General features: G+C 35.7%; 1 protein-coding gene across 2 annotated transcripts in view; it reads right to left on the bottom strand.

The window, feature by feature from the left end:
* The window catches only part of LOC150083889 (tudor domain-containing protein 5-like), a 286816-nt gene that overhangs the window by 167838 nt on the left and 93190 nt on the right, over positions 1 to 25788 (bottom strand). For both annotated transcript variants that reach the window (XM_090374933.1, XM_090374932.1), the window contains exons 9-10: positions 21716 to 21860; positions 1249 to 1310 (exon numbers count right to left, since the gene is read on the bottom strand). In XM_090374933.1, the coding sequence (XP_090231059.1) occupies positions 1249 to 1310; positions 21716 to 21860 (207 nt within the window). The remainder of the gene's footprint in view (positions 1 to 1248; positions 1311 to 21715; positions 21861 to 25788) is intronic.

The raw sequence follows: 25788 nt of genomic DNA, 5'->3' as shown, positions 1-25788 counted from the left end.
GGTGTCTCAAAAATATTGGTACAAACGTTTAGGGGAGGTAGGTAACATCTAAAGGAATGTGAATCGCATAGGAACCCATAACCGGAAACGTCCCAGGAAAGTAGTAGCAGAGGCACAAGAAGCAGAAATGACACAAGACAGCAATTAGAGGCAAACATTTATTTGACATAATATTAACAATGGAGTACGAGATGGATGCATTTCATGATGTTACAACAGATGCTCAAAGGTTCCATCATGAGACGCGATGCATGCATGACACCGACGAAGCATGGATTGGCGGACATGGTCAAACACACCTGGAGTTTCTTTGACAGTAGCAGTAGCACAGACGAATCTCACTATGAGATCCATTTCCACCTCCACAGGCGATTCATACACGACAGATTTGAGGACCCGCACAGAAAGAAATCAAGACTCGATAAATCAGGTGAGTGTGGGGGCCAGGCAACGGGTCCAATGGCCAATCCACCGACGCCCAAAACACCTGTTCAAATGGCCACGAACACACCTTCCATAATGGGCAGGTGCCCCGTCATGTTGAAACCAAATGTTGCGTCTAACATTTTCTGGAACATCGTCAAGTAACCCTGGTAGAACTTGTTCAAGAAAGATCCGATATTTAGTGGAGTTCATGCAGAATGGTAACAGGTATGGGCCGACTAAGCAGTCACCGACCATACCTGCCCACACATTTATTGCAAAGCAATGTTGTGCCGCATGGGGGTGCACACACCATGTGGGCCCTCTGCTAATCCATACACTAGGTGCATGTCTGCCAGCTCCAGTTCGTATATCGATGCATGCTCTTCGTGCGGCGACTACTGCTTGAATGAGTAAACCAGAAATTTTCCCTCTCACGAACTGACAAACAGCGCCGTGTACCGACTTAGTGACGTTTCTGTTTATGGGTTCCTATGCAATTCACATTCCTTTAGATGTTACCTACCTCTCCTAAACATTTGTACCAATATTTTTGAGACACCCTGTATAAGCCTGGAGCCTTTATATGATCACAAAGGTTCCAAATCCCCCCCCCCAAATTCCAGGGACTCAATTTGCATGATGCTCAAAATCACTGACTGACTGCCTTTCCACAAATGCTTGAAGAAAGTACATTTAATATGAATCACTCTGAAATTTAACTGATACTACAGAACACTAATGATTTTTCTTAGAAATTAAAATGATTCATCATTATAAGGATTCTTTCTGTATTTCTAAGTAAACACAGAAAATAATGCTTACCGAAGAAGTCGCAGTTCATCTCTCCTAACCTTGTCTTTATTTCCATAATCCACATAAAATACCTAAAAGAAAAATATGACAGATTATTCATTAATTAAAGCATAAAAAGTAAACAATATGTTAAATAAGTTGAAAAGTTTAGTGCCCCTTTTTAAAATAAAATATATGTTCAACTTTGCTATTTTCATGAGTTAGAGTATGCAGAGGGGGAAGAGAGTGAAACAATTTTCCAAGTGCAATGGGGACCAAAGGGCTTATGAACATACATGAAATCTGTAGAGTCCCTATGCATTTCTACAAATGACACATACTGTGAAAGGTTGAGCTGTGATTGATTATAATATAGAATCAACCCTGACACTTGACAGCGATAACCTTTCCTTGCCCTCATCCACTTACCAATTCCTCCATCCCAACAGTCCAGGATTTTTTTTTTTTTTTCAATTTTGTCAGGCTAGTTATTGAACTGTGATTAAAATCAGTCACCCATGGTTTTGTCAGATAAAGCAAGGGTGCTTCTGAGAGAGAAAGTGTTTAATAACAGCGATGAATACACTAAAATGTAAGAAGAGTTTGCCAAATGGTTTCCCAACAATGACATTCTGCACTATAAATGTGTAAGGTAGTTAATGTGAAGTTCTGTTTAATGGGTTCAATTTATGATAGTGCAAGATCTTGCAGACCATCAGGCTTATTGGAAGAAACGCTTCATGAGACTTTCAAGTGTATTAAGGAGCTCTCACAAATCACTCCACAGATAATCTCGGCAGACTGGTGTCTCAAATTTCAATGCACACAAAGCACTGAGAAAATGTCTACAATCTGTACAAAGTGAAAGTTGTGCAAGAACTCAAGGAATTTGACCAACCAAGTATACGCATTACTGAGTTGTTCTGAAAGTTTATTACTAATAATGGAGACAATATTTTAGATGTTAACTTTTTTTTTTCAGTGATAAACTGTTAAACACTGTTTGTTAACACTTTTTTATGTTTCCTTAGTACAGAGGATGGTGGCCATAGCATATTTTATGTTTAATTGGTTTATTATTTTCTTAATATCCAGGCATATCAGGACATCCACTGATATTTGGCTGTAACAGCAATCAGTGATTGCAACACAATCCTTTTCTGGAGTTCAAGAGATTCCTGCAAACCAAAGGTTGGGAAACAATAATCTGGAGGGCAACTAAAATATAACTGGTAAATTTTACAATTATCTGTCACAATTGTATTCCACAATGATTTTAGTTACGAACACACACACACACACACACACACACACACACACACACACACACACACACACACACACACACACACACACACACACACACACACGTGTGTGTAGTCAATTGTAAATAAACAATCAACATGCTCAGAGGGGCCACCTCTGCCACCCCTTTAGAGCCCCTTCCCCCAGATAATACCGCTGTCTACCCCAAGGGGACAGTGGGATACCTGAGGAGGGAGAACTAAGTGGACAAGAGGAGCAATAGCCTACTTTGGGAACCGCTATGCAAGAGGAAAACTGAAAACAGATTTGGAATTAGCATCCAAAGATCTATCTAGTCCACATACACAGTGGTGCTTCAATTTACATGATCACAATTTAGAAGGTTCCAGACTAACAAGATTTTACTCTTGGTTCCAATTAATTTTCCGAGATCCTCTCAACTCAGACTTATGAGATTTGTAACAAAGCTGCCAAATTACAAAAAGGTTAAAAGCAGATTGTGCCGGTGCAGAGTCACTTCAATTCAGTTTGTCTATAATACGGCACATTGTTCAGATGTACTTTGTGGATTCTCTTATATTTTTTAATAGTTTGAATAGATTTATAGTGTTTTTGAAAATAATTATAATTTTTATAAATATAGGGCCTGTGAACTTTTATCACTGTGCTGAATGATCAATGCACTGATAAAAAGTTAAAGACATCCAGAAAAGTGTTAAATTTAAAAAGTAAATTAAAAAATTTTCAAAGCAGTGAAAAGGGTGAGCGTACCGCTGATATTGCTAAACATTTAGATTTAGCATGGACCACAGTTCATATTGTGTCATTAAATAGAGAAAAAATAAAAAAGCTGGCCAAAGTTAGTTCTGGAGAGAAGAAAATAATTCATAAAACATGCTGATATTGTAAATAAAATGGAGCAAAAATTATCTTTATGGATTTGAAAAAAAGCAACACAAGGTAAGTCAAGAGTTAATTTGTGAGAAAGCCAGAGCAATTCTCTCTAAACTTAAAGAGCAGCAACTAGCAATTAATGTGGAGTTTAATGCTAGCAGAGGTTGGTTTCACAGATATAAAAGTAGGACAAATGTTACACTGTAGATATGCCATGGTGAAGTTTTTTGGCTGATAAACAGCTGATGAGTTTGTGGTGGGTTTTAGTGAAAGAAAACATGTTCTCATCTCACCAAGTATTTAAGTTTGATGAAATTAGATTGTTTTGGGGGGAAAATGCCTAAAAGAACATACATTATGGAAGATGAGTAAAAAATTACCAGGCCATAAAGCCTCAAAAGGCAGATTTACTTTGTAAATCTGTCTTTTGAGGCTTTATGCTTTTGGCCAAATGCTTCTGGGGATGTTAGAATGAAATCACTTTTAGTTTATCATTCTGAAGACTCCACAGTATTAAAGAACTTAAATAAGGCATATCTCCCTGTAATTCTTAAGTGCAATTGAAATGAATGGATGGATCACCATTTATATTTTTGATGAATTGAATATTATATTTAAACGTTATTTACACCAGCTGCGGAAAGATTACTACTTCTCCGATCCAGCCGATGGATCAAAATGTTATTTCCAACTGCAAGCAAAAATACAACAAGCTAACTTTTAAGCAATGCTTTCATGCTGCTGATGGTGATGACAAACCCTCACAGATTTCATAAATAATGTTGCAAAAGCTTGGGAGGATATGAGCACAAGGAGGATGTCTGGATGGAAAAACTTGAGACCTGACGTTTCTGCAGATTTTGAGGGATTTCAGCCAGAGGAAGAAAAGAAACAGGAACAAGAAGTTCTGAAGCTTAGTGAAAATCTTGACCTGCAGGTAACAGCTGTAGATCTGGATGAGCTTGTGGGCTCTCATTCTTCTGACCTGTCTGAGGAAGAAATAGAAGCCACTGAATATGAAGTGCTGTTGGGTTTGAATCATTTTGAATAAGTTTCCCAGACTGAGTCAAGATTAACAGTAGAAAATATTGGAAAGGTCATTACAGTAGCAGAGCAGTTAAACACAATGCCTGGAGGAATAGATTTCTATTCATTGCAAAATCATACTTTTTTGAATTTTTGAGTTTCCATTGGTCTACAGCAGATACTAAGGGCCCCCAATTACTTGACTCAAGACAATTTCAAGATATGTTTTTCTGTAACCAATTAATCTCTTAAGTTAAAGCATCACTGTGTACATATATTTATATACAGTGGACCCCTGCTTTAAGATTGGTTCACTGTATGATCAAATCACATTACAATGGACTCTCCATAATAAAATATCATTCACTATACGAATGATATATACTAAGTGCTAGTCATTGTGATCACATTTGCGAATTAAACTTTAATTCTATTAAACAGTAATTCTAATAAGCAAAAATATGATGTATATTATCCAGACTATGAAAGTAAAGTATAAAGCACAAGTTTATACTTTATTACCTTACCAATTAACAAAATTAAATGATACGTGAAAATCGGGAGAATATTTGACAGGTTATCAAAATAAATTTACACTTAGTACATAGCTTAATTAATACTATACTGTATAGACTAACAAATTGGATTTTTTTTTAAGTAAAATTTAAAACAGTAAAAAAGATAAGCAATCAATAACAAAGAACACGGCATGCACAAATCGCAAATAACACAATACGTGCAAGTGAGATACATAGTAACAAGTTTAGGAAGCTTAAAAATTAGGAATGAAGAGAAGAGTCTGAAAATTTATTTGTTTTTTATATGATTGAAGATTTCATGGAAGTGAAAACACAATTCACCATAATAACAAATCCACAGAATTCCAGCTAACAGTATTATTGCAAATGCAGTAAGATCGAGTTTACTATCTGTTTATAATAGATTGCACTAACAGAAAAGCCCAATAAACCGGAAACTGCAAATTGTTTTTATTGTTTTATGGTAGTGACCTCCAGAAATGTGCTTAAGAATAATATCACAAAGGCATTCAAAATTTATTCTTATAACCAAACATATGATAAAAATGAAAGTGTAGTGCAGTTTAATGATTTCAATTGGTTTTTTGGAATTTGATTCTATGAAGCAGCTGATTCTACTAACCAGAGATAATGATAAGGCACCTACTTATTCCACTTCACTTCAACTGCATCATGTGGTCCTTCCTCTCAGCCAATAACAGCGTTTGTAAATGTGCTGGCCACGTGTTTTGTTTTTACATCCTTTAGTTGAAGTGATTTTTTGTGTTGCACTTATTTGACATAAATTTAGTGTATTGAATTTATGTATGTACAACACTATGTAACCTGATAATATTGCCCCTAAAAAGAACAAAATTTCAACTTCTGAGATCTTGGAAAGAATTATCAAAAAAAATCATGTTATTGGATTCACATTACGATATTTGTATGATATGATGGCATCTCCGGAATGGATTAATATCATAAAGCGGTGATCCACTGTGTGTGTCCCGCAACGAAAAAGTACTTGTTGGCCAGCGTTATTAGAAGGGATGGACATTTAAGTGGGTAGTTTTTTTTTTTTTTTTTTAATTGGTGCTACGTAAACTGATCTTCTCTTGTGCAATTTATCTTAATATTAATGCTAATTATTTTCCTAACTTCCAATTTTCTGTAATTCCTGCCTAACTATGGTTAAGTCAACCAAATGTAAAGGAAACAAATGCAAGCGAACAAGAAGCTTATGACAAACTACAACATCAATGAATAAAAGGACTGAGACAAGGTTCAGTGATACTAAAACCCCAAGAAAATCAATTAAGTTAAGAAAACAAGAACACTAAATGTAAGAGACAGATGACCACAAAATCACCTGTCCAAACAGTGATTTCAGAACACATGGTGTTACTGCATTGTTACAGTGTGTATGTGTATATATATCATCATCAGCCATTTTCAATCCACTGCAGGATGAAGGCCTCTCCTGCAACTTTCCAGTTCCTCATGTTTTGTGCAATGGCCATCCATTTACTACCCACAACCTCATGAATTTCATCTGTCCATCTCCGTTGTTGTTGTTGTAGTAGTAGTGGCATGTGATGCAAGAAAGCAAGTGTATGAGCTTATGCAGAATCAGCCAAAAAAAAAAAAAAAAAAAAATCACACCATTCCCTCTAAATGCCTGTCCAGTTCCTCTTTAAATTTATTTCACCTATCAACTTCCACAACGACAGATGGAAGTTTGTTCCAGCAATCAACCACCCACTGGCTAAAGGCAAATTTCTGCACATCTGTTCTACAACTGTCTTTCCTCAACTTGAATTTATGCCTGCTCAGGTGTGCAATCTGAGCAAGAGGAAGAATCCCATCAATGTTGAGCTTGCTCAAACCATTCAAGGCCTTATACACCTCAATCAGATCACCTCGCAAGTGCCTAGTCTCCAGCCACTACAATTTGCAGAACTTGGTAAAAACCTCTTGGTAAGAGAATCCCTTCATTCCCCTCACCAATCTTGTTGCCCTTCTCTGTACACGCTCAAGCAAATCGACATCCTTCCTAAAATGAGGCCTCCAGAGCTGTATGCAGTACTCAAGGCGGGGCCTGACCATTGCCTTATACAGAGGGACAATCACTTCCTTCTCCCTGCTAGCAAAATTCCTATATATTATTGACAAAACCCCATGACCTGCAATGGCAGCCTGTCTGCATTGCTCAGAAAACTTCATATCTGACTGCACAATTATTCCCAGGTCTTTTTCATTTTCTACCACCTTAAGTGTAGTACCACAGTTGGTATGTTTCTCTAAGATTACTTCTACCCATATGCAGTACTTTGCATTTGTCAAGGTTAAACTTCAGTTGCCACTTCTTAGCCCATCTGCCCAAATTATCTAGATCACATTGCAGTAGCACACGGCCATTACTGTCATTAACAACCCTGCCAACCTTTGTATCATCTGCAAACTTCGACACTAAGCCTGATACACCTTCATCATACAATATCATTGATAAATATACAAAACAGAGGACCCAACACCGAACCCTGTGGGACTCCACTAATAACATTAGTCCATGAAGAGCAGCACCCATTAATTACCACCCTCTGTCTTCTCCCACTCAACCATCCTTTTATCCATTGTAGCAACTTACCCTTAATACCATTCTGCTCCAATTTGTACAATAGTCTTCCATGCGCAACAGTGTCAAAAGCTTTCCTGAAATCCAAATATATGATATCAAAATTATTTTTTGTAATCCAGTTCCTTTGTAACCACATCATAATATCCTATCAAATTTGTCAGACAAGACTTTCCCTTAACAAACCCATGCTGTGTCTGAATTATTGCTGCAGTCTTGTCTAGATGATTCTGCAATGCATCTTTAACCAGTGACTCCATTATTTTACCCGGAACAGAAGTTAAACTAACTGGTCTGTAATTACTCGTGTCACCCTTCGATCCCCCTTTGTGAATTGGGGATACATTTGCACATCTCCAGTCCGTGGGGACTGGAGATGTGCAAAATTATGAGAGCATCCTTGGACTCCCCCGAGTCCAAGGATGCTCATTATTTCATTAGCCATAATTATGAGACTCCCCCTGAGTCTCATAATTATGGCTAAGGGTTTGCTTAGTTGCTTTGCCGCCTCCTTTAATATAACTGGATAGATCCCATCCACCCCAGGTGCCTTTCTTATGTTTAATTTCAACAATTTCTCCTCCACTTTGCTCTCAGTTATTAGAAAATCATTAAGCACCCTGCTACAATTTGATAACCTTCTGCCATTTTCAAACCTTAATAACTCCTCAAGTGTGAATGTAGATGCAAAATACTCATTCAGTTTGTTTGCTATCTGAGCAGGATCATCAACAGTCGAACCACGTTGTCTTCCAGGTTTTCTCTTAGCTCCTCTTGGGTACCATTCTGTTATTTTCTTAGTCCATCTGTCATCATGTCTTCGAGCTATGTGTCCTGCCAAAGACCATTTTAGTTCTTAAGTTTTGATAAGAATGTCCTTTACTTTAGTTTTCTGCTAATCCATGTGTTTCTCTTCTTATCTAACAGTCTGACTCCAAATATAATTCGTTCCATTCTTTTCTGTGTAGTTCTCAGCTTCTCTTCCATTCTTTTGATGAGTGCCCAAGTTTCACTTCCATAAGTCATAGTGGGGAGTATATATTGGTTCATTATTTTATGTTTCAGACATATTGGGATATTGTTCTTCAGTATGTGACTATATTTCCTGAATGCTATCCATCAATTTACTCTTCTATTGACTTCCATCCATTTATCATTATTACAGCTAATGACTTGTCCCAGATAAGTACATGACTCCACCTTTTCAATTACTGCTCCTTCAATGATTATATCCCTTTCTGTGGCATACTTGTTCGTCATTACTTTTGTTTTAGCCATATTCATCTTTATTTCAAAATCTTTACTAACTCCGCATAACTGATTAAGATTTTCCTCTAATTCTTTGGGATCGTGTCTTATGACCACAATGTCATCTGCAAATCGTAAATGATTTAGGTACTCTCCATTCACATTAACTCCTTTCTGCGACCAGTCCAATCTTCTGAAAGCTTCCTCAAGGGCAGCAGTAAACAACTTCGGAGATATTGTGTTTCCTTGTCGAACTCCTTTCTCAATTTTCAGTTTATTACTGTCTTTGTCTAGTCTGATAAAGGAGGTAGCATTCTCATATATTTTCTTCAAAATCATAATATATGGGAAATATATGCCTTGTCTTTCCAGTGCCCGAAACATTGCCTCATGCTGTATTGGGTCAAATGCCTTTTCATAATCCACAAATGCCAGGCATAATGGTGTTTTATATTCATTTGCTTTCTCCATTAGCTGTGACATTACATGAAGGTGATCCACAGTTGAAAATTTTGTCCTAAAGCCAGCTTGCTCTTTCAGTTGATTCTCATCAAGAATTCTTTCTAATCTGTTAATAATGACCCTTGTGAACAACTTGTAGATGTGGGATAAAAAGCTAATTGGTCGATAATTTCCAATTTATCTCCTTTCTTATGCAGCAAAACTAAGATTGCATTATTCCACTCCTTAGGCACCACACCTTTTCTAATGCATTTTGTGAAGTCTTGCAGTTTTTGTGTCATGTCTCTTCCTCCCAATTTTAACAACTCTACAATAACTTCATCTTTCCCCTCAGCTTTCTGATTCTTCATTTTCTTCAAAGCATGTTCTACCTCATCAGGAAGGATATCAGGTATGTTGTATATGTTACTAATTTGCAATCAATCTTCCTCACTGCTGGCATCATTCACTCACTCCTTGTATAACTCTTTATAGTAGTCTTCTGCTATTTGAATTATGCCTTCTCTGCTATTCATAAGTACACCATTGCTATTCTTCATTTTCAGTATCATTTGTCTTTCTGTATTGCTGATTTAAATCCTTTGTTTTCCCTTAATGCTTGTTCTACTTTTCTTGTGTTAAATTTTTTTATATCCCCTCTGAGTCTCTTTCTAATGGCTTTGCATAACTCAGTGTACTCAATTTTTTTCCCTGTCAGTGTTTTTCTCGTTCTTCATTTGTCATCTTTAGTTCAGCATGACAAGTATTTCTTGACTGATTTTTTCTTCTTTGAATTTCTTTTTACCTATAGGTTTCTTAGGCTTTATCACTTTCAGAAAGTTGTAATATTCTTTGTCGATATCTTGGTCCTGAACAGTCTGAAGATGCTCAAACTTGTTCTTAAGTTCCAGTATATACTGCTTTTTCTCGTCTTCTGTTATCTCATAAGAGGAGAAAAATCAAAGACCTTTGTATTATTTACTTGAGCCAGTGTTTTCCTTTCTTTTCTTACATCTATATCGAGTGTGCATCTTACCATTCTGTATCACTTCCAACATTTACCTTGTTCAGGACAGTAACATCATTCACTATATATCTTCTGTTCATGAGGATGAAGTCGATTTCATTAGCTGTTAATCCATTAGGGCTCTTCCATGTCCACTTTCTGTTCACCCTTTTCTTGAAAAAAGTGTTCATTACTGACATTCCTCAAGATTCTGCAAATTCCACAAGTCTTTCACCTCTTTCATTTCTTTCACCAATTCCTAAATTTCCTATAGTTCTCCTTTCTGTGCTGTTTTGTCTCTTTCCAACCTTAGCATTGAAGTCCCCCATAATGATAGTCTAGTGAGTTTTCTGTTCATCTAGAAAACTCTCAATTTCGGTGTATATTTATTCAACCTCTAGTTTATACCTCTTAGAAATAAGTAGATAAGAAATAAGTGAGTAGTATTCTTGACACCCTTGGTGATTTACTTTTGAATTCCCAAATGTTGGTTTTTATATCTTTATGGACCAGAAAGCCAACTCCACCTTCAGTCCTTTCACCGTTTCCATCGGTGTACAGCAGATTTCCACTTGATAAATTTGTGATTCATTTCTTCTTCTTGTTTCAGCCAAACCGATGATATTCCAATTTACATTTTATAATTCCTTTTCCAGCTCTAGTATCCTGTCTTCACCGATGAGCAATCTTATATTGTAACAGGCCAAGTTCAGTTTCCGTGCATGGCAGCCTGATCATACCCAGAGATTCTTAGCACCCTCTGCTTCCACTCTGATCCTCTTGCTGCCGTAATTGGGGGAGTAAAAGCCGCTGGGGACTGAGGGCCATTTGTTTTGTTGTGCTGTCGTGCTGGAGGGTTTGGTCTTTTCCTCGTCGCGCTGACCAAGGTAACATCATTCACAGTATATCTTCTGTTAGTGAGGATGAAGCCAATTTCATTAGCTGTTAATCCATTTGGGCTCTTCCATGTCCACTTTCTGTTCACCCTTTTCTTGAAAAAAAGTGTTTGTTACGGACAATCCTCGAGATTCTGCAAATTCCACAAGTCTTTCACCTCTTTCACCAATTCAAAATTTCCTATAGTTTCCCTTTCTGCACTTTTTTGTCTTTTTCCAACCTTAGCATTGACGTCCCCCATAATTTAGGAAACCACATTTTCTTGGAGAAAATAAAGGACAAACCAGAGAAAATAAAGGACAAACCTGAAAAAAAATGGCATATCTGAATTGGTTAATAAGGATAAAAAAATTTTTTTTTAAATTAAAAAAAAGCTTATTTTTATTACTTTGTTTTGCAAAGGATAGTTCAAGAGCAAAATCAAGAAAACCTTTATACAAAAATATTTAACAAAATGCATATTCTAATAAAAATATCTAACATCAAATAATATAAGTAAATTATTTAAAAAAGACAACTCAATTTTCATATTTTTCGCAGGAATGTACTTTTTTTTAAAATATCAGTCATCTTTTAAAAAGTCATAAAACTGCATACATGATACTCATATCAAAATTGCATTTAGTATAAATGCATTCTTTCACTGTTTCAACTTTTAGTTGTTTTTTCTCTGGTCCACATTGTTTATTAATGAAAATATTCTCTCAGTAGGAGCCATTTATGAAGGCAGGTTATTTCCTCATTTTTAGCATTAGTAAAGGCATATAATGCAAGAAAGCAAGCTTATATAGCATCAGCCAAAAAAAAAAAAACCCTTCTCATTTCACCCACCCACTCGCTCCAAATGTTTGTCTAGTTCTGCCTTGAATCTATTTAAGCTATCAACTTCTACAACAACAACAGATGGAAGTTTGTTCCGTGCGAAGCATACTCGCTACATCAGGTCTTCCCTGAAACACTTGCATAATACTATAAAACACTAATGCATTTTAAGTGAGCCGTGACGTTTTAAGAAGCAAATATTAGATTAGAAAAAGATTTCATGCAATCAGACTGTATATTAAGTGGTTCCATTCATACATAAAAGTTAAGTGACTAAAAAAAATAAAGGACAAAAGTGGGTTTTTGAAAAATAAATAAATCTAAAGATATAACTTCCTGAAATATAGGATGCATGGTCACTGTACCCATAATAATAGTGTAGTGGGTTTTCTGCTCATCTAAAAGTCTCTCAATTTTGGTGTACATTTCTTCACCCTCTTCATCATCATGGCTCGATATTGGTGCATAAATCATTATAACCTTAGAAATCTTAATTATACGGTAGTCACCTTAGATGAGCTGCAGTGGTTACTTGAGGAGGATTGGAAGAAAATTATTCTTCCAACCCTCCTCAAGTAACCACTGCAGATTATCTAAGGTGAGTACCGTATAATTAAGCCTTGCTATTGAACTTAGTCCAATAACAGCAGTATATTATGATATTCTATAAACTTATCTAACCTTAGAAATCCTGAGAAGTAGTTTTAACATCCTTGGTGATGTACTTTTGAATTCCAAAATATTTTTTTTATATCTTTATGGACCAGAAAGACAATTCCACTTTTGCTCTTTTCACAGTTTCCATTGATGTACAGCAGATTTCCACTTGATAAACTTGTGATTCATTTCTTCTTCTTCTTGTTTCAGCCAAACCAATGATATTTCCAATTTTCACATTTTCTAATTCCCTTTTCCAGCTCTGATATCCTATCTTCACTGACGAGCAATCTTATGTTGTAACATGCCAAGTTCAGTTTCCGTGCATGGTAGCCTAGTCATACCCAGAGATTCTTAGCACCCTCTGCTTCCACTATGATCCTGTTGCTGCCGTAAGAGGGGGAGTGAAAGCCACTGGACACAGGGCCATTTGTTTCATTGTGTTGTCATGTGCTGGAGGGTTTGGTCTTTTCCTCTTCACACTGACTAGGAGTCTTGAAGAGAATCACTCTACATATTCATTGCCATTAAAGTTACATACAGGGTTTACCATCAATGTAAGGTGTGTGTGTGTGTGTGTGTGTGTGTGTGTGTGTGTGTGTGTGTGTGTGTGTGTGTGTGTGTGTGTGTGTGTGTGTGTGTGTGTGTGTGTGTGTGGATTTTAGGGAGGCAGGCCAACCAGAATTCTCCTAAATCTTCTGAAATAGAAAGATATGGGATCCATCTGTGTTATTAGACTGAGTGTCTGATAACACACAGAATGCCTGTTCCCTCTAAGCCCTTAGAGGGGAACAGGCATGCATGCATATATATATATATATATATATATATATATATATATATATATATATATATATAGAGAGAGAGAGAGAGAGAGAGAGAGAGAAATGACCCCGCCAAGCACAGCTTCACACTTACGCTGTAGAAGTCCATGAAACATGGATCATGCCATACGCAGCCCAAGGTTTGCAGTGTATCTGCTTTAGTGCAATTGAATTTACAATGTCATCAATTTCATTCTAAGCAACTTTGTTATCAGAGACAGCTATTTTGTGGCACTTGGCAGTTTTGCCATTAGTTAAAAATTTAGCCTCTCTGCATTGTACCTACTTTTTTATTACAATATATTTTTCGTTGTGTATCTTTCAACTCAGCAGTTCTCAGAAACAGCATGACTTGAAATTGAATGACCCTTTACTTGGCTTGCTTTGCTAGTGATAATGTCAGTGTGAATTTCCAAGTTGAGTGAAAAGTGATTTCATTGTGTATGTGTAGCTTTTTGTAATTTCATCTTTTCATCTTACAAATCAGCCCTGAAATATGGCACACCAATTGAAGATTTTAACAGCTGGATAAGCGTACTGGATGATAGCACAATTCGGATTAAAGACATGGTACATGAACAATCCACAATATTTAAAAATACAAGCATAAAAAGGCAAATTAAAGAACTATAAAATAAATTTGTAATTACAAGGGCACCAATTACTTAACATCATTTGTAAAAAATTTTATGCAGAAACACTTAAAAATGAAATTACAAAAAGGAATACATACAAGCGGGTCAGCACCAACAAAAGAAGCATGGTTAACAAAATACTAGCACTACATAAGAAATTAAAGATTAAAATAGATAAATATAAATATACTGTTCTTTATTTCATAAAATTTCAAAAACACCAGTTAATTTCAGATATATTACCAGCGGTAAAAATTGCAACACCAATGTAATTGGTGTTGCCAATAAGTTTGGGGGGGGGATTATACATGGATAATAAATAGTAATAGTGAAGTTTTAAAATACATTCAAGACAGTCCAATATCGGTAATACAGAAACACACGACTTTGCCAACCTATTCACATCCATCCCCACTGGATAAGCTTAAAAAAGTATTGGATGCATACTTCAAAGAGAACAAAGGAAAATTAAAAATCTGAAAAAGCAAATGGGCAGTATATACAGAGTTGTGCCTATTTAACAATTACATCTTTGAAGGCAGAAATATATAATAGGTAATAGAGATTCCAATGGGCTCCAAATGCTCAGTATTGGCAGCAAACCTCTTTCTACGCTACCATGAAAATTAATACAGTAATACCCCGAAGTTACGCGATAGGTGGGTCCGATGAAAATCGCGTAAGTCGAATTCGCGTAAGTCGGGGTACAACTTTGCATATAAATACATATAAATTTTGCTTAATTGGGACCAAGGACTAACAAAAACACTAGTTTAGAAGAAAAATATTAATAAAATTGCAGTTCTTTATACATATTAATACAAAATATGTATTAAAAAAAACAAATGACTTACGTAAAAAAGTTATTTCGATGTCGATGGCTTCATAAAATCTAACAAATTCGTCTGACGACACAGCGCGTTCTTTTTTTCACGCAGAATTTCTTCGTAGCAAGCTAATAATTTTTTTATTCCTTGCTTTGTAGCTATAACGCGTTCTTCGTTGGAGTCTATGTTTTCTAAAATTTTTAAGCCCTTTACAATTGAGCCCTTTTCAATTTTCAACCTGTCAAGTTTGCAATTGTCATGTGCTTTTCGCCGTTGCTTCATTTAGGCCTGTAGCACGTGCAATATCACATGGTCTTTCATTTCGCTCAAAGCGTTTCACAATTTCATATTTTTTCTCTATCGACAGAGGCAGACTGGCCATAAGCCTTACCGGGGAAACCCCGGTGGGCCAGTGTGATTTTGGCCATAAACCATAGTGTGAGGCCACTATAAATTTTCCCGGGTAAGAATTTTTGACCCAGTCCGCCTCTGTTTATCGATAATTGCTTTTCTTTTTCTCTCTGAATCTGCAGTGTCTTCACCAGGACGCTTCCTTTTCACACCTTTTAATTAAGTATTTTACTCATTTTTAGGGAATAAAGCACAATTACAAAATGAGGAGGCACGCTTGATACGCATAAACAAAGCTGCGCGCATGTAGCAACTGAATAAACAACACCATAAAGGCAGAGATACACTATTAACACCTCACATTTCTAGGGGTTACTACCATAAAACAATAAAAATCCAGTTGCGTTTCTGCTAGTGAAATCTGTTATAAACTGGTAGTAAACTCGATCTAATTGCATTTGCGATTATACCGATAGCTGGAATTGTGTTGGTTTTTATGTTATTATGGTGAAATGTGTTTCCCCTTCACTGATATAAAAAACATAAAAGCAGCAAAGTTGAATTTTGTTCATCTTTCGCTCTCAATCTCCGCCGTCGCACCGGATATCGATAACATATGAAAAACGACCTTGAAGATAGTGGGCGGCAGCGTTGCCAAACGAAAAAATCAAGAACCGCGTAACTCCAAGTTAGCGTAAGTCGGGGTATTACTGTACATTAAAAAGAGCAGTAACCAAATTAAAACATATTGATACATAGAAGACATTTCTTTTCGACTAATCTAGAAGAGATTAAAAATATCTACCCCAGTGATCTTATATTAAGAAAACAAATGTAAGCAATATATCGTCGATAACGTATTGCCATATAACTCATAATTTCGAGATTATGAGAAATCATTAGTTATACAACGATACATTATCCACTTTATTCTATTTTATTTTTAACCTCATTTTATTGTGAAGTGGGATGAAATTTTATTTCATCCCACTTCACAATATTCATTCCTTTACTATTCATTCCTTTTTCTCTTTATCTCATTAATTTCTCATAAACTGTAGATTCGATCATTACAGCCTTCTCCCATACACTTTCAACATATTACTATATATATCCAGAAATACCCCTGTTTTTCAGGTGTCCTTTCTGAAGGAAGTACTGCATAAATCAGAACAGGTTAAATTTTGTGGCCTTTTAGACTCAAATTTGCTGCCATTCTCCATTTTCACTTTGCAACCAATAGTTCTTTAAGTAGGATATGCTTTACATATTGTTTCTGAAATCAAAAGTGATGCTGAAATACTTCATAACATTTATTCTATCACCAACTACTTTTCGGCTACCATCTGGATTTTCTCCTCTTGAAATCCGACTTGATCAAATTCATAACTAAAACAAAAATTTCCTGAAATGTGGTTATTCTCCATTCTCGAAATGTTACTGTAAGAACTGTAACATTCCTAATGATCCACAGTGGTTGATAATGATTACTGAAACTTGTAGTAAACCTAATCTGAGCTTTTAGAGTAATAAGGCACATACTTCTGCAAATGACATATAGATAGGATAAAAAGTGTCAAAATTGAATTTGTAAAAAATATTTAAATATCAAATAAGAAATACTATTTTATTTTGTAATCTAGAATGAATACAATTTTTTATAATAGGTGGTATTTTGGTTGTACATGCATGGCTACCAACTTCTGACTTTTGGAAAGCTAGAAATCTGGTAATTGTAAGCAGAAAAAATTCTAGAAAATAGCCTTTTTTTTTTTTTTTTTTTTTTTTTCAAAAACACAAAAAAGAAAGCAAAGGAGATTTTTCATTAAAAAAAAAACAGGTTTCTGTGAAGTCCACACTACACATGAAATCAAATTTCACTGACAACATACACATTTTATATTAAAATAAAGCAGTAGAATTATTTACTAGTATAGTATGCTTTCAAACATTAGCTTACCTAGGATTTTTCTCTCTGTGCATTTCTGTTTGGTTCATCTGTTAGACATCAACTGTTTATGACCACTTCAAGAACAATACTGCTGCAGACTTTTCACTTCTTCAGAAATTATGATTCAGTCATGTTCATAACAATGGCCTGTTGCCTGGATTTGGCTTTCAAGAGCATTTCCAAAGCTTCAGCAGAAAGAAATGTTCCAAAATCAGTTTTTTGTTTTTCTCACTTGGCCAAATATCCTCTGATACTCAGCACCACTATGAGGAACTGTTAAAATGCCAAGCATGACTTGGGATAATGTTATCTTTCAAGCTTCCTTGTGCACTGTCAGTTCTCCAGCCAAGGACCACTGCACATCAATTCTTTCATTATAACGAGAGAAAAACTGATTCTAAATATGTATTTCTTTATCTTCAGTGACAATCTTCATAATCCACAAATGCCAGGCATAATGGTGATTAGGAAGTACTGAAAACTGTGTGTGCATGCATAAATTTGCAAAATTGAATCATTTCAATTTGATTCAAAAAACTTGGTCTCCAAATACTATTATATATAAATTAATAGTCAAATAATATTTAACTAAGCACTGTAAGGAAACATACATCAGTCTTAACATGTTCACTGCCGGTCATGAGGCAGCATGCTATCGTCAATAGCCCAGCACAGAAGGCGGAGACTGTCGCCAGAAGCCGACTGTGTTTCCATAACGAAAAAGCTTGAAAATTGGTAATAAGGGATTGTTCGGTATACCATATCAATATTTAAGTGTCGTATAAACAGTTTCCAAAAGATTTGGAGATTCACGTGCCAGCGCGTGATAGGCACTGGAGGTCAAATTTGGCTTTAAATGCCGCATCACGCGCTGGCGCGTGACACAAAAACATAATAATGTAGTTTGTAAATAATAAAACAAAAAACATGGTAACATTAAGAAATACGTTTTATTTCATACCGAACCACTACAGATTATAAATACTATGTGTAAGAATGTTACTCTGAATAATTTTCGCACAATCTAAGCAATAGCCGGGTGATCCTTCACAAACACTGCAGATATAGATTGTATCCTTACGTTTCCCTTCGGAATAGCAATGTTTGCATTGATTCCTCAATATCTTTCCACCTTTTCTTTTTCCCGTGGTTTGAGCACATGTTCCAATTCAGGTACATCATGCACAGTATGAGGGAGATCAGATGGCTGTTTCAATAAAGATCTGATCACTGATAAACGGAAGTCATAAAGTTGCAGCACCTTGTTATGTGAATATTTATTATAGATATGGTGTGCATCGATCATTATTAGTTGCAAAATATGCATAAATATTTTTGTAGGCCACCTAATGGTTTTCCTTTTGCAAGGATAATAGGCAAGCATTTGATCTTGCTTGTCAATGCCTGACATAAACCTATTATACTCAATTATAGGCAATGGTTTTGATTTCAGTTCACCTCGTTTGTTCTGCATTTCCACCATATCATTTTGGTATTCTGTAGATATGTAACTGACATCTCTTCTGTCCTTCCACTTAGCAATCATTACACCACAGGCACACCTTGATAAAGTTTCCCCTTTCTTCAGCTTTTTTTCTCGAACCTCTTTCGGAAATGATTTCCTATTACTTCTGATTGTCCCAGTACAATGGGTTTGTCTGTCAGCGAGTTCATAGCTATTGTAATAATTGTCCATAAATATGCTATGCCCGACATCTAACATCCCATCAAGTAAGTTCATGACGACTTTTTGTGCATGTCCTTTTCCATCAGAATCATCCAACATACCGGTATACACTTGAAATTTGATAACCATGCCAGTAGGCGTTGTGATCATATATAACTTGATGCCGTACTTATGGCGTTTGTTTTGAATGTACTGTCGAAAAACAAGCCTTCCACGCCACAATATCATAGACTCATTTAAGCTAATCTCATGTCCTGGATAATATATTTCCGACATTCGTGCATTGAACAGATTCACCATTTTTCGAATTTTATATAAGCGATCCCGTGGACATACCTCTTTCTTTTCTTAATTTTTTGCAAAATGCAAGGCCCGCAGTAATAATAAGAAACGATTCCTGCTCATGTTATCTGCGAACACATGTAATTAGAACAGCTTATCTGTTTTCAAATAATATTGTATGCAGTTGAGTCGAATGGTTCCCATATGTAAAATTAATCCTAAAAATACCAGCATTTCATTCGAGAATGTTCTTTATTTTCTCGGGGAAGAAGTATTTCATGAGCATAAACATTTGTTTGTGTAATTATTTCATCCAAGATATTGTCAGTAAATAAATGACGAAAGTAATCTATTGGATTATCACCTGGCACGGGTTGCAGCAAAGACTCGGATTTTGTGAAACGAAACTGTTTCATCGATGTTACGTCATTTTCCCACATGACCTTTTCCAACTTACCGGGATCCTGCAGTGGAAGTGTAGCCTCTTCCACAATATCTTCTTCATCTACACTTTCCAAATCGTCCTTTGGAGGGATCCTTTCATTTGAATTTACTGAAAATTACGATCTTTGTCATCGTCGTAACTAACGTCATTGGGATATACATCAGATAAATCCTCCAACATTTTTGCAATTTCTTCATCTGTAAGGGATTTTTTATATTGCACTTTTCTTCTTTTTGGGCGCGACTGGCCTGCTAAACTGTCATCTGCACAACTCATATTACAAGGCTATTCTGCACGTCACGTAACAAAACATCCAACACCACATACAACTACATATAGTTTAGACCCTTAACTTGACGCCGAAACAAATATACACAGCAGAAACACAATGCCAACTGAAGTTGACAACTTCATACAAAAGTCTAATGAATCCCGCGCCCGCGAGTGATTGGCTACTGGGTAATGATGCCACATCCCGCGCCAGAGCGTGATCAGCTCTTCAATACTGCTGCAACATCACGCGCTGGTGCGTGATTGGCAGCGAATGTGTTAAGGAATTCGTGACAAAATCAGCCAGTCACCAAACTAAATCCATTATATGCAAATTTATTCATAGTCATATAGCTTCTACTATAAGTGTGCTAAGTTAAGTAACGATCCATCTCTCTCACACACATGCAGAGAGAGAGAGAGAGAGAGAGAGATTCTGTTTCTGCTACATGCCTTTTCTAGATACTTCCATGGGCACTGTTCTTCTGAATTGGCTTCAATAATCTTTGGACATAGATAATCATTAAAATTTTGTTTTTCTTAAGAAATTGGCCTCTGAAGTGGTACAAATGAGTGTTGAAGCATAGAGTGAAAAAGCTGTATTTAGATATATCATATGTGAATGGCGGCACCCTTCAAGGAATCTTCACAAAAAGTACTCTGAAATGCTTTTTGCAATTATATAATTGATGGGGGAAAAAAAATGTGTAAATAGCCAATTTTATTTGTTTAAATAAAAATTTGACACTGGAACTGAATTGAGACTTTTAGTTCTTATATAAATTAACTTTATACTGATTTTTAAATGCACTTCTCAGCACTAATTTTTACTGATAACATAAAAATCTAATACTGTAAATATCAGATGGAATACACCTACAGCTCATTTATTTATAAATTGTAAAGATTTTTAAGTATCCCATACCACCAATTAGCCACCAATCAGATGATGGAGTCATCATCAGTACTGTATACAGTACTTCTTAACATCAATAGACAAATTTTAACCAGAAAGGTTTTAAATAAATTATACCAGAGGGTAATGGAATTTTCAACTACAACTATTCACATTTCATATTTTGTGGCTGAACATGTGCCATACACATGGAATGGTATAGAGTTACAAATTATGTTGTTGTTTGTTATTTGTTTTTAGGAGCATTAGCAACTAAGGCCATATTGCTCAGGGATATGTGGTGATCATTCCCTGACCTTTCCACATCCTCCGTGTTTGGTGGTGACGGGCTTGAACCCCGGTCTAATCAAGAAGCGTGTGCTACGCACTACTGCTCCTTCCCGCCTGGCTACGGAGGCACCTTACAAATTATGTGAACACATGCTATAATAAATCTATACTTGTACACAAACTACTTAGCCTAACACCAGAGTTGCAGTTATGCTAAGGAATCATTTGTTACATCACAAAATGGATTCTGTAAATTAGTGGAAAATCATTCAGTATATTACATAATGAAATCATTGCTCTAGCTGCAGATTTGACAAGTGTTTCAGCATTCACTACTATAACAATTAAGGCTGGGATACAAAAAAAAAAAAAAAAAAAAAAGGAATTGTTTTCAATATCTAGTAATAAGTGGCCATTATGATAAGCAATCTGTTCCCCATTTCAAAACCTCTAAAATACTTTGACACGTTGCAAAAGAACCAAAGTATTTGATTTAAAATAAAATTAATTATTCTGAAGAGCACAGGGTATCTTGGGTAATATTTCTATTTGCATTTCACATACTATTTGGAAACAAAGGATGCTATTAATGCAAAATTAAAACAGGAAAAAATAAAATTATTTACCTCAACTAGGTCCTTTGTAGGCAAGCCTATAATTGTAGCTCGATACCAATTAGTATCTACCGGCCAAAGAGCTGCACAGATGTTATCAATCATTATTTTTGATTCTGGCAAAAGATAAGTATTACCATCTTCTGTTTTGTAGAAACTATAAAAATTATATTTAGTTATTTTATTTTTTTTTATCAAAAGATTAAAAAAAAAAAAACTTATTAAGCAATATTTTCAACATTGTAAGAGTGAAATGTGTAGCATGAAAAGACTAGCTATCTGTCACAAAGATGATTGGATGTGTAACCCACAACTCTATTCTTAATTGGAAATTTTCTCAGAAAAATTTCCAATTAATGTCCCTTTTGGAAAATAGAGCATATTAAATCTGATGCAAATTATTTGCACCCTGTATGTATGCACCATCACACTGACTATGCTACAGCTGTTCCCACAACAAAAGTGTTTCAAAACTTCTAAAATTAACTTTTTACTTCAATAAAGTCAAGAGTATCAACCCACCCACACACCCACTTAAATTTTTTTTTTTCAATACATGAATCACATTTATCTGAATACAATCTGAAAACTGTACAAACCTCTATATATAATTCCTCTCTTGGGGACACTAGTCATGCATTGAATTTCAGCATTTAAGCTTCGGGCTTACGCACACATTTGACGTGTCATTATCCATGCGTCAACCTAACTTGCCAATATCATTTCAATATCATCATCAGCCATTTTCAATCCACTGCAGGATGAAGGCCTCTCCAGCATCTTTCCAGTTCCTTCTGTTTTGAGCACTGGCCCTCCATTTACTACCCAAAAACTCATGAATTTCATCTAACCATCTCCGCCTTTGACTTCCAGGTTTTTTTCTAGCTCCTCTTGGGTACCATTCTGTTATTTTCTTAGTCCATCTGTCATCATGTCTTTGAGCTATGTGTCCTGCCCAAGACCATTTTAGTTCTTTAGTTTTGATAAGAATGTCCTTTACTTGAGTTTGCTGCCTAATCCATGTGTTTCTCTTCTTATCTAACAGTCTGATTCCCAATATAATTCGTTCCATTCTTCGCTTATGGAAGTTTCACTTCCATAAGTCATGGTGGGGAGTATACATTGATTCATTATTTTACGTTTCAGACAAACTGGGATATTGCTCTTCAGTATGTGACTATATTTCCTGAATGCTATCCATCCAAAATTTATTCTTCTCTTGACTTCCAGCCATTTATCATTATTACACAGCTAATAACTTGTCCCAGATAAGTACATGACTCCACCTTTTCAATTACTGCTCCTTCAATCATTATTTCCCTTTCTGTAGCATACTTGTTCATCATTACTTTTGTTTTGGCCATATTCATCTTTATTTCAAAATCTTTACTAACTCCGCATAACTGATTAAGATTTTCCTCTAATTCTTTGGAATCGTGTCTTATGACCACAATGTCATCTGCAAATCGTAAATGGTTACTCTCCATTCATATTGACTCCTTTCTGCGACCAGTCCAATCTTCTGAAAGCTTCCTCAAGGGCAGCAGTAAACAACTTCGGAGATATTGTGTTTCCTTGTCGAACTCCTTTCTCAATTTTCAATTTATTACTGTCTTTGTCTAGTCTGATAAAGGAGGTAGCATTCTCATATATTTTCGTCAAAATCATAATATATGGGAAATCTATACCTTGTCTTTCCAGTGCCTGAAACATTGCCTGATGCTGTATGGAGTCAAATGCCTTTTCATAATCCACAAATGCCAGGGATAATGGTGTTTTATATTCATTTGCTTTCTCCATTAGCTGTGACATTACATGAAGGTGATCCATAGTTGAAAATCCTGTCCTAAAGCCAGCTTGCTCTTTCGGTTGATTCTCATCAAGAATTTTCTAATCTGTTAATAATGACCCTTGTGAACAACTTGTAGATGTGGGATAAAAAGCTAATTGGTCGATAATTTCCAATTTATCTCCTTTCTTATGCAGCAAAACTAAGATTGCATTATTCTACTCCTTAGGCACCACACCTTTTCTAATGCATTTTGTGAAGTCTTGCAGTTTTTGTGTCACGTCTCTTCCTCCCAATTTTAACAACTCTACAGTAACTTCATCTTTCCCCTCAGCTTTCTGATTCTTCATTTTCTTCAAAGCATGTTCTACCTCATCAGGAAGGATATCAGGTATGTTGTATATGTTACTAATTTGCAATCAATCTTCCCCACTGCTGGCATCATTCACTCACTCCTTGTATAACTCTTTATAGTAGTCTTCTGCTATTTAAATTATGCCTTCTCTGCTATTCATAAGTACACCATTGCTATTCTTCATTTTCAGTATCATTTGTCTTTCTGTATTGCTGATTTAAATCCTTTGTTTTCCCTTAATGCTTGTTCTACTTTTCTTGTGTTAAATTTTTTTATGTCCCCTCTGAGTCTCTTTCTAATGGCTTTGCATAACTAACTCAGTGTACTCAATTTTCTCTCTGTCAGTGTTTTTCTTGTTCTTCATTTGTCATCTTTAGTTCAGCATGACAAGTATTTCTTGACTGATTTTTTTCTTCTTTGAATTTCTTTTTACCTATAGGTTTCTTAGGCTTTATCACTTTCAGAAAGTTGTAATATTCCTTGTCGATATCTTGGTCCTGAACAGTCTGAAGATGCTCAAACTTGTTCTTAAGTTCCAGTACATACTGCTTTTTCTCCTCCTCTGTTATCTCAAAGACCTTTGTATTATTTACTCGAGTCAGTTTTTTCCTTTCCTTTCCTACATCTATATCAAGTGTACATTTTACCATTCTGTGATCACTTCCAACATTTACGTTATTCAGGACGGTAACATCATTCACAATATATCTTCTGTTAGTGAGGATGAAGTTGATTTCATTAGTTGTTAATCCATTTGGACCCTTCCATGTCCACTTTCTGTTCACCCTTTTCTTGAAAAAAGTGTTCATTACTGACAGTCCTTGAGATTCTGCAAATTCCAAAAGTCTTTCACCTCTTATTTCTTTCACCAATTTCAAAATTTCCTATAGTTCCTCTTTCTGCACTGTTTTGCCTTTTTCCAACCTTAGCATTGAAGTCCCCCATAATAATAGTGTAGTGGGTTTTCTGCTCATCTAGAAGACTCAATTTCGGTGTACATTTCTTCAACCTCTTCATTATCGTGGCTCGATGTTGGTGCATAAATCATTATAATCTTTAGTTTGTACCTCTTAGAAATCTTGAGTATTAGTCTTGACACCCTTGGTGATGTACTTTTGAATTCCAAAATGTTGATTTTAAAATCTTTATGGACCAGAAACCCAACTCCACCTTCACTCCTTTCACTGTTTCATTTCAATATAGAGAGCATCAAAAGAAAAGGTGAATCTTCTGTTTATTTAAAGCTCCAGACACTAATGTGATAGTTGTTTTGAGAATTAGTCTCTTATCAGATAGTAAGTGCCTCTCAAATATTTTCTGGTTAATCAGTGAATAATTCATTCAGTCATGTCTAAGTCAGCAGCTAAGTTGTGTACTTTTAATTTTCCACTACTAGACTGCATTTATTTGCATATATTTCAACGCATTTATTTGCATATATTTCAATGCAGGCATTAAAATAATTTGAAAATTGCATGCACATTTTCTGACTTTGGCCTCACTGGGGACAGAAAGTGGCTGCCCCTTTTGCAATACTATTTATATTAAAATGATACTAGCAATTCAGGTTCATGGATAAAGATGCCAATTCTGATGCAAGCATAAGTCCACACTTTGAATACAGAAAGAAAAGATCATGCTATAGAAAAGCAGCAGGTACAGATGAAATTAGACTGAAATACTGAAAGCCAGAGAAAAAGTGTCAGAAGAAAAAATGTTACACTGCATTATCAAGATCAGGGGTCGCCAAACTTTTAGAGAAGAGGGACACATGAATTTTTGGAATATTTGGTGAGCTGGGGAAAATTCCTAATTACTGAAAACTACATTAAAGTCATGCAGAAAAACAAATTTTATACCTACCTATATCTACAGATTCAAAAATAAATTGATGGATAATATAAAATATATCAGTTTGTTTATATCAAATTTTAATTATTA

This window comes from Mastigoproctus giganteus, chromosome 6, assembly GCF_048544385.1.
Source record: "Mastigoproctus giganteus isolate SK-2022 chromosome 6, ASM4854438v1, whole genome shotgun sequence".
NCBI classification, from domain to species: Eukaryota; Metazoa; Arthropoda; class Arachnida; order Uropygi; family Thelyphonidae; genus Mastigoproctus; species Mastigoproctus giganteus.
The sequence above is the reverse complement of the archived record's forward strand: the minus strand, read 5'-3'. Positions and strand labels throughout refer to the sequence as shown.